Source organism: Magnolia sinica, chromosome 1 (genome assembly GCF_029962835.1).
Source record: "Magnolia sinica isolate HGM2019 chromosome 1, MsV1, whole genome shotgun sequence".
Lineage (NCBI taxonomy): Eukaryota > Viridiplantae > Streptophyta > Magnoliopsida > Magnoliales > Magnoliaceae > Magnolia > Magnolia sinica.
Genome location: NC_080573.1, coordinates 106,937,994 through 106,951,597, shown reverse-complemented (window position 1 = coordinate 106,951,597; position 13,604 = coordinate 106,937,994). Strand labels below are relative to the sequence as shown.

At 39.2% G+C, this 13,604-nt stretch overlaps 1 protein-coding gene across 2 annotated transcripts in view; it reads right to left on the bottom strand.

Moving 5' to 3' along the window:
• The window catches only part of LOC131253310 (uncharacterized), a 63,225-nt gene that overhangs the window by 34,060 nt on the left and 15,561 nt on the right, over nucleotides 1–13,604 (bottom strand). For both annotated transcript variants that reach the window (XM_058254273.1, XM_058254280.1), the window contains exons 3-5: nucleotides 6,150–6,255; nucleotides 5,819–5,917; nucleotides 5,626–5,691 (exon numbers count right to left, since the gene is read on the bottom strand). In XM_058254273.1, coding sequence (XP_058110256.1) covers nucleotides 5,626–5,691; nucleotides 5,819–5,917; nucleotides 6,150–6,255 — 271 coding nt within the window. The remainder of the gene's footprint in view (nucleotides 1–5,625; nucleotides 5,692–5,818; nucleotides 5,918–6,149; nucleotides 6,256–13,604) is intronic.

The window sequence follows — 13,604 nt, the reverse complement described above, 5'->3', positions numbered from 1 at the left end:
AGCTTGATCCAAAACTTCTGTGGCCCCCAAGAAATTTTCAACGGCAGATGTTCAATTCACACTGTTTCCCATTGTGTGTTCCACTTGAGGTTTGGATATACTTCATTTTTAGGCTCAAGCCGAAAAATTATCTATTAAAATGGATGGATGGAGTAGATAAAATACATAAATAACGATGGACCCCCCAGAGTTTACTTAGTACGCTTAGCCTTTTGAGTTACTCGGTACGCAATCCGCTTCCTTTTAGCGTGGTGTGCGGGTGCGAACGTCAGTGGCGTGTGGACGTCACGAAGTTCTGTGGACCCCACCATGATGTATGTGTTATATCCACATGGTCCATCCAATTAGCGAGATCATTTTAGGTAGTGAACCCAAAAATGAGGCAGATCCAAAGCTAGGGTGGACCACACCGCCAAGGCAGTGGGGACAATGATTCCTACCGTTGAAACCTTCCTAGGCGCTATGGCCCATAGTGGTGTTTATTTGTCATCCAAGTTGTTCATAAGATCACACGGAGATGGATGAAAGTAAAATACAAAAATAACATGGATCCAAAACTTTTGTGGCCCCTAATGATTTTTCAATGGTAGGCATGTTCAATTCACATTGTTTCCTATTGTGGTCCATTTGAGCATTGGATATGCTTCATCTTTGGGATCAAGCCTTAAAATTATCTTGTAAAATGGATGGATGGGGTGGATAAAATACATAAATCACAATGGGCCCCACACAGTTGACTTAGTACGATAAGCGTACTGATTAAAATAGGGTGTGCACGTGTCGCTTGTTTGTATCCGTAGATTGATGGGTTGATATTATGTGGGGCCATCATAATGATAAATATTTTATCAATGTCGTCCATTTATTTTGATAGATAATTTTAAGGCATGAGTCCAAAATGAGACAGATCTGCATGACTACATCTCAGGCGGACCACACTAAAGGAAATAATGGTGATTAAATGCCCACCATTAAAAACTTCATAGGGCCATTGTAATGGGTTTTTTTTTTTTTGCCATCCAACCTCTTGATTAGGTCACACAGATCTTGATGAAGCGAAAACACGGTTTAGATTATGTTAGAATTTGCCACATGTACCATTTTCAAATGCTAGGTATCAAGTGTCATACGCAGCCAGAGTATCAAATACCACACTGATTGGATAATCTAATCCATCCTTGATTTGGCATCTTTGAGTTCGTTTGCTTTTACATGTCTTAATTACTGTATACCAGCTGCATTTGTATTATATGAACTCATTTTGGTTACTATTTGAGTGATTTCTTACGACAATGCATGCTTTTTGGCCCCCATTAAATGGAAACTTCTAATTTAATGCATTCTTTTTGCAATTTTTTCATTCTTGAATATGTTAATATGTGTATTTAGGCATGTCCTGAAGTTTCATTAAAAAATTCCACCATTTTCTCCATGTTTCCCTCTTTTTCCCTGCATTTCCGATTATCGGCAATATTATCGATGATAACGATATTATATCTTTATCTCCGGCCAACGAAACTTGTAGCGATACCAACAACTTGAACACTGGGTGGGACCCACATAATGGATGGTGGACATTAAAGGTGGGCCCACGTGATGAACAACCCATATTGAAGGTAAGCCCCGTATGATGAATGGTCCACATCAAGGTGGGCCCACATAAAGGACGGAGTGGGCCTCACATGATGGATGACTCAGATTAAAGTGTGGCCCCTCGTGATGGACAGTCCACATCAAGTAGGCCCTACTTAATGGACGGTCAACATCCAAGGTATCGCATGATGAACGGCCCATATCCAAAGTGACCCAACATGATAGATGACCGCAAAGAAGGTACGCTCCACACAATGGATGGTGGACATTAAAAGTGGGCCCCACATGATGGACAACCCACTTTGAAGGTGGGACCCAGTGCCACACAATGGACACATCAAATGTGGACTCCACATGATGGATAGTGGACATTGAAAGGCCCCAAATAAAGGACAATTAGCATTGATGGTGGGCACCACATGATGATAACCTACGTTAAGGTGGGCCCCACAGAATGGATAGTCAACATTAAAGGTCAGCCCCTAATGATGAATGGTCCACATCCAAGATGGGCCTCGCATGATGAACAGCCCACTTTGAAGGTTTGGCCCACACGTTGGACGGTCCACATCAAAGGTGGGCTCCATATGATGGACGATCCACATCCAATGTCCAACATAATGGACGGCCAAAATGTCTTAAACCATGAAGATTGTAGCCCCATCTATGATGAGCTTCACCAAAACAACCGTTTGGATTGCTCTTATAGTAGAGTTGTAATTTTTAAAAATGGCGTCAACCACCCCTTTTTTTAAAAACCTCTTATTTGAATGTTTTACCAAACGTGCTTATTTCAAATAAGAGCTTTTCAGTTTTGAAAAACTGATTTTACCAAACAAGCTTATTTAAAACAAGAGCTTATTTTACCAAATGCCTCTTGTTTTAAATAAGCTTGTTTTAAATAAAAAGCTTATTAGAGTAGCTCTTATTGGAATAGAGTAGATATCTCAAACAAGACATATGTAAGGAGTACAAGGTGATACATGGAGAGAGTTTGACTGTGCAACATAGGTTAATGGTTATTGATGTTACCTAGTAGAGACAGTAATACAGGGGCATTTTCACACCGGACTCGAGTGGGGTGGCCTGTGGGATGTAAGGGCACACTCGGGGTGGGCGGCCCGTGTGAGGCAAGTAGCTCGTGTGAAGAACCCATGTGAAGTGGGGCCCACAAGGGCGGTTCGACGGAGGTCCTAACCCATGTGATGTGGGGGCCTAGGCTATGAGATAAATGGATTGATTCGCCATGCTCTATCAGTTCAAGCTTTTAGAGCAAGTGGTTAATTGTCCTACATCAAACAGTGTAGTGCGTGTGAGTGATCCAGGGTTTAATCCCAGGTAGTGTTACCTTCCCCCAAAAAAAAAAACATTAAGAGATGGAAGAAAGGGAATGAGATTAATAGGCATCCAAAAACTAGGTGGTGGAATTTAAAAGGAGAAAAAACAATGTTATTAAGAAATAAATTGATGGAAGAAGAAAGCGGAATGTCAAGGAAGTACACGTTATGTAGAATGAGATAATTGAATGCATTAGGAAAGTGGCAAAAGATATTTTAGAAGTATCTAGAGGGAAAAGCCAATCATGTAAGGAAACTTGGTGGCGGAATGACGATGTATAAAAAGTCGTTAGCGAGAAACGTTCACGTTTCAAGACTTGGCAAGGGACTATAAACAATGAAAAACTTAAACAATATAAAAATGTTTAAAATATTGCTAAGAAAGTAATAAGTGAGGCTTAAGGCTTATGATGATGTTTACAATAGATTGGAGACAAGAATGTGAGAAAATTGTATTTAAACTTGCAAACATGAGAGAGAGAGAGAGAGAGAGAGAGAGTGGGGACCTAGATCATGTTAGATGCATTAAGAGCTATTTAAACTTGCAAACATGAGAGAGAGGAAGAGTAGGAACCTATTTCATGTTAGATGCATTAAAGAGTGATGACCAGAGGATACCAGTAAAGGAAAATGAGATCAATGAAGGTGGAGAAATTATTTTTTAGAACTTGTTAAATGGCAATCGCTATGAGAGCATAGGGATAGAAGAAACCACACACTCAAATGACATCAAAGTCCATAGATACTTTAATAGGATTAGGATATTTGAAGTGAAAGAAGCTTTGAGAAAGATGAAAGAAAGGTCCTTGGACCAAATGGTATACTAATAGAGGTTTGAAAGTGAATGGTTTGGTCGACAAAGTTGTTTAACAAGATTGTAAGATTGAAGAAAATGCCAACAAATGGACGATAAGTTTCGTGGTACCTATTTATAAGAATAAAGGAGACATACAGAGTTGCACTAATTATCGTGGGATTAAACTTATAAGCCATTCTATGAAACTTTGGGAAAGAGTGATTGAGCAAAGAATAAGGCATGAGACAAATGGTATCAAAAAAATCAATTTGGTTTCCTGCCAAGGAGGTCTACCACTGAAGCTATTTTACTACTTCGACAATTAATTGAGAAATATAGGAAGAGGAGGAAGGATCTCCACATAGTTTTTGTTGACTTAGAGAAAGCTTAAGATAGGATCCCTAGAGAGTTAATATAGTGGGTGTTGGTAAAGGAAGGAGTTCCAGGAGCATATACTGACATGATTAAGGATATGTATGAGGGAGCTGTATGTCTATAACAAATGTGAGGGCCACTATTGAAGAGACGAGCGAGTTCTCAATTACAATAAGTCTGCACAAGGGGTTGCAATTGACATTGTACCTTTTCACATTACTTATGGAGGAGTTAACGAGGCATTTGCTGGAAGAGATCACATGGTGTATGTTGTTTGAAATGGCGTAGTTTTGATTGACAAGACGAAGGATTGGATAAACACAGAGCTAGATTTATTGAGGGGTGCTTAGAATTTAAAGGATTAAAAACTAGTCGAACTAAAACATAGCATATGGAGCGTAATTTTAGTAGCAATAGAAGTGAAAATGAGGAATTACTTAAGATTGTTGACCAAGAAGTTTTCCAAAATGACCTCTTTCGATATTTTTTGATCAATAATTCATGAGTGGAGAGATTAAGAAGGATGTTGCCCACAGAATCCAAGCAGGGTGGAAGAAATGGAGATGTGCCTCTAGAGTTTTATGTGATTGTCGTGTACCACTAAAACTAAAAGGGAAATTTTATTGGATGGCTACAAGACCAGCCATACTTTTTGTAAGATGAGTGCAGCTAAAATGAGGATGTTGATGTGTATGACTGCAACAACGAGGAAGGATAGAATTAAAAATGGATGCATTCTAGGGAACTTAGGAGCAGCACCAAACATGTAATAAGATGAGGGAAAGTAGACTTAGATGATTTGGTCATTTGCAACGGAGATCAAGAACTTCGCTAGTAAGAAGGAATGAATTGGTACAAGTTGAAGACTCTAAAAGGGAAAGGGGAAGGCCCAAAAGGATGTGAGTGGAGATAGAAAGAAAAGACTTGATGACCTATGGTCCAACTGAAGTATTGGCCCTTGATAGAGTGAGATGACAGAAAAGGATTCATGTAGCCGACCCCAATTAGTTGGGATAAGGCTTAGATGATGATGATGAAGTTGATTGTGAAAATTTTCTTGAATATGTTCACCATATTTTTCAACAAGCCCAAATAACCTAGGGTATTTAAGAAATGGTTTTGTGATGCAGTTAGGGAAGTTAGAAAATAGGAAGGATGTCTAACAACGACATTGGCACATAAATAGATTTCAATCATGCAACAACTATATCTTGAGAAATATTGCACAATCGAGATCAAAATGATCTAGAAGTTTGTCCTTCTCGAACAAGTTGATCAATCTATCTTCATTTATCTTCATGTATATGAAATAAAATAGTGAGGAGCATGTTTTGATTCTGTTTTGTAACATTCAGAAGAAATGCAACTCATTTATTGAATTGCATTCAGCATTAGTGTTTCAACATGTTTCTTTTCACACAATTTCAACATGAACAGTTACTGATCATAAAATAATCAAAATCAAGATGAATCATGCTGTTGAACAGACATCTCAGATGATATCCAACGGAGATCGAAACTTACATTGGTCTTATGGACAAGGCGATCAACTATGCTCATTACTGATAAAGCCAATTCCTCATAATCTTTCTGCAAAGAATATGAATATTCTACTCAGGCAAGCATTTTTCTTGCAAAGCTGATGAAGTTGATTCAATTTTAAAACTGAAAATTATCTCTGAAAAGTGACAAAAATCAACCAAGTCAAAAACCATGCTTTATCATCATCAGATTTGCACGTATCAGTTCTAGCCGCTAGCCGAATCCAGAAACTCTCATTGAATGCCAAGACATTTTCCACAACAAGCCTCTGAAGCTGTTATCAACAAATTCAAAAAAAAAGAAAAAAAAAAAAAAAAAAAAGAAAGAAAAAAACTTTAGTCAGAAATTTAGATTTTCATAGGATTCTACACAGTAAAAAGTAGCACCGTCCAGGACACTTCCAAGTAGACCAAACTATGCGACTTCAAGCTACTGAATCCCTTGTTGCCCAAATAGATTTAAGTACAAAGGGTTGTTGTAGGTGCTTAAATAAAGGATCCACTTACTTCATTTGCATCTGCATTCCTCAGCGTATCTATCAGTCTATCCACTTCAATGGTCTTTCTAAATGATTCTTCAGCATCCTGATTGACTGCACAGATTAAAGTTCTCCTGTTTATTAAATCCAAACATATCATTTTACAATCAATAGCTCCAGCCATCAGGTATCCAACTAATACAGCTTCCCAGTAGAAAGATCCATCTTTAAATCAAGGCAGACAGGAAGAAACACAATATGGTACCAAGTGAAACAGATTTTCTACACTAATTTGCATGAATTCAAAGCATAAAAGTAAACCCAAATTTGGGGAGTCCCTCTCCATGCGTGGAATGTGTAGGGCTTTACAGCCCTCTGGGCTCATGCATGGGGACAGTAGTAGAAGTGGGATCCGAAATCCATTGAAGATTTAGAAGTGGGAAAAGTGTGGATTCTCTTTGACGGCATGTCAAAGCCTGAGATGACGGTGCCATTTATGGTGGAGGGCAGAGCGTACACAATGACAATCGGAGAAGAAGGGAAGGTTCCAGTTGGAAGGTGGAGAGATCTCAGCACTCGGGGGAATCTAGAGACCCAGCTGGAAAAAAGGGCGGATGTAGTAGAAAGTTGTTGTCTGGGGAAGCAGGACAAGAGAAGGAACTAGATGCTGACTTGGAGGGGAAGGATCGGTCGACAGGGGAACGGGGACCAGATGACCGGCATATGGACAATGGAAGGACTGGGATCATTTCAAGGTCTGCCATAGGTGCACTTGTACAAGAAAGAGAGAACTCTCAAGTGGGGAAGGAAAAAGTAGGAGAAAGTGATACTACCCTATGTCAATCTCTCAGATTACTACCCTATGTCAATCTCTCAGATTGAAAATCGCCTTCCACACACCAAGGACAAACAGCAATGTATGTCGTAACACTAATGGTGGGCATAATGGTCCCCTTGTTACCGTTATGTCACAGGGGTGTAACGGTCGTCATGCCCCCAATAATAGTTAGATTTTTCCCAAAAAAAAAAACGGAAAAGATAAGGGAAAAATCGTAAATATTTAGATGATTCCAAATATGTATTCTTCCTTTTGTTTTGACCATGTTTACAATGGCGTAACGGCCCACTCTTTGGTGGGAATGCTATCTTGGCTCGTCTGATTATTTTATGAACCTGACGAGCTTAGGTAGTCCATTCAATAGCACTTATCCCACTAATGCATATCCCAAAGCATTTGACATCATTCCCCCAAGTATTTTTGAAGAAAAAAATTGAAATTAGATTCAGATAAATAGTGTTACCAATTTGAGGGACCATTGGAATGCCCCCAAATCAGCCAAATTTTATGCAATCTATAGACTCATCCCGCTAATGCATATCCCTAAGTATTTGACATCATTTTCCCTAGGTTATTATTATTATTATTATTATTATTATTATTATATATAATAAAATAAAATAAAAATTTTGAATTAAATTCAGATGAATAATGTCAACGATTTGGGGGACCACTCAAATGCTCCATATCAACCCGAAATTCACGCAATCTATGACAATTAATCCACAAATGCATATCTGTAAGCATTTGGCATCATTCCATCCAAACAAAAAATTTAAGAAAATTTTGAAATTAAGGATGAATAATGTCGCCGATTTGGGGGACCGCCAAAATGCCTCCAAATCGGCCCCAAATTCATGCAATATATGACATCATCCTACTAATGTTTATCTGTAAGCATTTGACATCATTACCGCCAAGTAAAATTACGAAAATTTTGATATTAAATTTGGATGAATAGTGTCATCAATTTAAGAATCACTTGAATGCCACAAATTGGCCCAAAATTTATGCAATCTATGGCACTCATCCCACTAATACAATCGGCCCTAAATTATGCTCATTTCATCAACCATATATCATATCAGTGGACATTTATTGGACAATGAAGAATAAAAGAAGTCCAATGGCCATATTTCAACAAACAAGTGTCCACAAATCAATGGTTATGATCATTAAAAAAATCTGATTTTGGGATTGTAACTTAGCAACAACCAGTCCCACAATTTAAACAGTTTGGTTAATTTAAAATATGCCACATGTACAAACTTTGAGACGTGCAAGTGTATCAGGCATCATATGCCACCAAAGTATCATATAAATGACTTCATGAAATCGTGGCTGATATAAAGCCACATTTTTTTAAAGAGAAGAAAGAGAGAGGGGAGAGAGATGTTCCAGATAAGAAGAAAGAAGAGGAGGAGGAGATAGACAGGGAGGGAGGGAGGGAGGGAGGGAGAGAGAAGAGATGCAAGGAAGAAGAACAAAGAAGAAGAGAAGAGGAAGAACACTTTTTCCCTTTTTTTTTTTCTTTCTCTAGAAGAACCCCTTTTTAATTTATTGTGCATAATGACCCAAGGCTATTACGTCAATCCGTCATGGACCGTTTGGCCGTAATAATCCATTTTTAGCAGGCCATTATTTCCCCATAACGTGTAATGGCCCAAACCGCTTCCGTTATGTTTGGCCCATAAACCACTATGACCATTCATTAATCAGCATTGGAGACCCCCAATGCTAGTATCCCAAGCCACCATAATGCCCCTAGCAAACCCAACTGCATCAATGGCCACCCAATCCTTCGATTTAACATCCCACAACAAGTCCAACGGCCTCCTATCGACACTCTGGACTTTGGTTTCCTAAAACGTAATTACATGGGTTTTCGCTCTTCTGCAAACATCCTTAATTGCACACTTTCCCCTTCCTTGAAAAGAAACTGTAACGCCCCGAATTTTCGTGGCCCTAGTATAAACCCATGCCCGAGAATTCCAGGTGTTAATAATGTAAAAAATTAGATGCTTCAAAATCGCACCTTGTTTTTATATATATAAGCTCACATCCAGTTACATTCACGAAGGTAACCATTCACGAGAGTAAAATTAACTGTATTTATTATTCCATTAGAGTAAAAAGCATCCAACTAATTTTCTAACGCCATCTCAATCGGAGCTTATTACATTGTCTTAAGTAAGCAGCGGAAAAATAAATAAAAGCAAATCTTGCGCTATTCTTCTTCTCTATTTGCACATGTCTTCCACAAAACGGTCGTCGTCCATATCATCAAACTGTAATTCACCTGCAATATCTATATGGTTTAAGAGGGTCAATGCCCTACTCATTGTGGTGGTTGTCCTTTAAAGTTTACAATGATTCAAGTGATTCATAAGAATAACAGAAGGGTCCCGATACATCTCATACTCCACAAATACAAATGGTATTGGTATGCGTAAACATTCCACATGAAATGCATGCTTAGCAAAGTATGTGCGGTCCATCAAATGTAGCGATCATCACAATGAAAAACAATTTAAAAATACTCAGATCACCCTACATCCCATAATACGGAGATTCGTTGACGTGTCCAACGTTAACGTGGATTTAAGCGAACGCCTCAAGGCGACACAACAGGCAATTGGAAGATTTACGTGACACGATTTGTTCATGGAGCGGCTATTTGAGACATCAAATCCCGAGAAGTGATGTAACACGCATGGTGGTTTACTTACATCGATTGTGTATCACTACCCAACCCATGGGATTACGTGTTGACCAAGAAGGCCGCTACCCGAGACACATTACATCCATGACAATATATTGATCGCTAAGAGTGTGATTTCCAACACAATACTTGCGTGTAAGATAATAACGTAATGATTTAACTAATGCAACAATAATTCATATGGTGAAGATAAACAATAGTATAAACTTGAAGCATGTAAGAAAAGATGGTCAAATCAAATGTATCACAAATTTTAAAGGAAAAACCCTCACCTCTTGCATTCGATCACACTCTAACGCTCATAGATTTGAATTTACACATTGTAGTACCCAACTCTAGCATAATTAACATGATTCATATGGTTAGACCATCATATTACATGGATTGTACGGTTAGGATCAAAACATAGGATAGAGTTTAGTATAGATGTAGATTTAGGGTTAGGGTTGAAGTAATTTTCCAATCCAATTAGGGATTTTAAGCAAAGTGGAACGTAGATACCCTCTTACCTTAATCACCAACTCTTCTCAGCCTGACCAAACCCTTGATCAGTGATTTCCTTCGCTGAGTCGACTCAGTTCGACTCGATTCTAAACAACCTACATAGGCTTGTTCAAGAGTCTAAATAAAAACCTAATCTTAGCTAATGATGATTTTTTTTAGAAGCTCGATATAACAACTTACCTCTAACATTGGGAAACATAACCCAGATCTAAATCTGATCCAAGCCTGGCAACTCACCGAGTTGTTGTTAGGCCACAAGTAACTCTCTCTCTCTCTCTCTCTCTCTCTCTCTCTCTCTCTCTTTGTATTCCATAATATGGCCGAAATATCTCCAAGACAGAATATATAGGTAAGTTTGGACAGCCATTGCGCAAGAGGGAGTTCCCGACGTGTTACACAACATGTGGGAAGTTTGCGCATGACTCAGACGTGAGTTGTTCAACCCGGTACGATGCTCCAGATTGTTGGTTCGTTTCTCATACTATATCAGGAAATACCACACGTTTAGGTAGGCCACTCATTGAATGGATTTGATCATGAGATAGTGCAGCCTCAACAATCGACAAACAACACTCCAATGAAGAATATGACCGCCATTTTAATGGCAGATTATGTTCCAGCCCATCTTTCTTCGAGGCGGTCATTGTGGATGGTCGATGGAAGCATGGAAGCTTATAGATATTGAAAATTGAAGGTTGGGATGTGTTTGTTAGGTGGGTTCTGCGACAGACGTGGCTGTTATACCGTATGTGACGCAAACCAAGGTGTTTTTGTTTTTAATTCCGATTATGCTTGAATAGTCGGATTAGAATTTGGATTCTAAGACTTTCAGAGTCTTGATTAGATGATCCAGATTTTTTTCTAGATTTGGCTCCTAGTTTCAGTTTGAAATTATGTTTCGGCAAAAAGAAAAGAAAGAGAAAGGAAATCGTAGATGACATTGTTGTTGGTCGTATTCTTAAGCTTGAATGGCCTATGAATGGCTGAGATCTAATGAGAGTGACCCTCCTTGGGTGGTGCTACTATAGGAGAAAGAATCGGAGTCGGTTCCGTCTTGAATGCAAAGCGGATGCAAAAGGAGCTTCCGTTTTTGTTTCCATCACTATTCGCACAGCTTGGTGGGATGTGATCGATTGTTGAAGCCAAGTGGGGTCCACTAAGAGGTTTTTATGAGAATCCACCCCCTTCATCAATTTCGTAGGATTGTGTTAGGCCATTGTTGTGAATATGGAGTTGATCAGAGGCTTATCTTGAAAGTTTTCCAAGCGGGTGTCAAAATGAACTTAATTCTGAATTAGCGGTCCACACTTAATGATCAGGGCCCAATTTTGGAAGAAATAATATGAAGTCAAGATAGGCAAACAATTGGACAAATTTTGGTGGTTGGTCGATGGTGGAAAAAGCCCAAATCTGAAATCTCACCTTTTGCACCAAAAGGAAGGAATTGGCTTCCGCGTTCAACGATGTAGGATCATAGATCGGGGTCTAAATTTTGTATGATATCGTAGTCATGTGAGGCCAAAGTGTAGTCCAAGTTTGAGTTGCGATGGACGGCGGGAAGTGGTTAAATCGTACGATCCAAATTTATAAAGAGTTAGTAAGCCTCAAAAGGATAACTTCGCGCCTAAGGAAAAGCCTACCAAAGTGGGGTCCTTATGTTTCATACTCGGTCCATATGATGGGCAATCCAAGTCGTTCATATGAAGGGAAATCTCCTACTATGACTACCCACGATCGTCCCTCACTCGATGGTCAACAATTAAGGGGTTGATTTGTCAACTGGGCCACTTTTCCAATGATCTAAAGGCTAAAATTCAATATATATGGTTAATTTATGATAAATATGCATGGTATAAAATTTCACATGAAATGGATCATGGGAACCATGTGATCTAGAATTCAATGGTATAGGTTAATGGCATCAAGTATTTATGATTTTGTGATCTTTTATTTCTCTAACTTCCATCGTATGTAATGTCGAACTACACCATCCGAATGCATTGAAATTCGACGGGCATTCTTTATTTTTCATGCTCTTTCCATCGCCCCAGTTTGGGCCTTGATCACTTATAGATGACCAAGATGCCTTTTTAATGGGTCATACCGCCCTGAGGTCTAAATCAATGCCTTCATACATCTAGTAGAGAAGTTAGCTGGTAATTGTGATATATACCTTACGATCTTTTAACTGAGCAGTTTATTCTAATATTTAGGCGGTCTGTTTGGCAGATCCAAATACGATGAGTGGTCGAATGACATGTTAAAAATAGGAAAACTTGATGATTAGTACTCTGATCATGTATGTAGATGGGTGTACGGTCAATTTTGTAAACAAATGAACACAAGTGGGTTTTTAGAGTGGTCAAGAGGTAAAACATGTATACCGTTAGATTCAAGTGACTTGTTCATATGTGTAAGTTCCTCAGATTGTAGTTTTGATGGTGAGTTAAGCATATTCATAGGTGGTGAACAAGATGAACGGATCAAATCTCAATTTTGATGTGTGCGAGCAGATATAGAGATCAAGTAGTTAGTTTACTATGATTAGGTGATCCAAACTCAAGGTGGACGGTCAGATATATTTACCTAGCGGTGAATAGTTGACTGAACGGTTGCTTATGATGAGCAGGTGAGAATACTTGGATATATGATGGTCTGTCTTACAATTCGATGGTCAGATGACTTAATTTACTGATAAAGATTATTCTCAATGGTCATTTAGATGTAAGGTTAGGATTGGCTAAATTGGTATCGTACACATGTACATACTAAGTTAAATCTCATGGTAATACCCGAGAACTTCCAATACTTGGGTAATGAAAAGCTTGGGGCGTTACAGAAACCCCATCTTCCCCTTCTGCAGCTACGACCTTTAGCAAAGCAATCTCCACCGCATCCCTTTGCCTTCCTATGATGTCCCTAACTCCATGGATTTTCGACTCAAAAAAGCAAATCTTCCTACCCTAGCTTTCCTGTTTGCGCTACCGCCACCAAAGCATTTGCCGTCTCACCTTCAAGCTCTCTGTCGCTACCAAAATATTCAAAACCCAAGCCCACCCTCCTCGCAACCACTGGAGAAAGATTAACTGTCGACTCCAACTCAAGTAGGAAGTTAGACTCGAAGAGCAGCCCATGTGCTCTGGAAATAAAGCCATATCGCTTGTTACAACTTCAAAGGTCTTCACGCATGCGAAAATGGTAAGTCGAGACTACACGTGACACCATCGAAGAAAGAGAGACATGTATTAGAGGGATGTGCATAGCCTTCTCGTCTCTATCAACATAAGCATCAAACCTAGCACAAGTCACCCCCTCGCAAAAACGTGTGTCCTCCAACCCAACATGCGTCAACGTCTCACTAAGACATGTGTCCTCCACACTTTATACCATCAACACCAGCCACCTTTCAATTCTACACG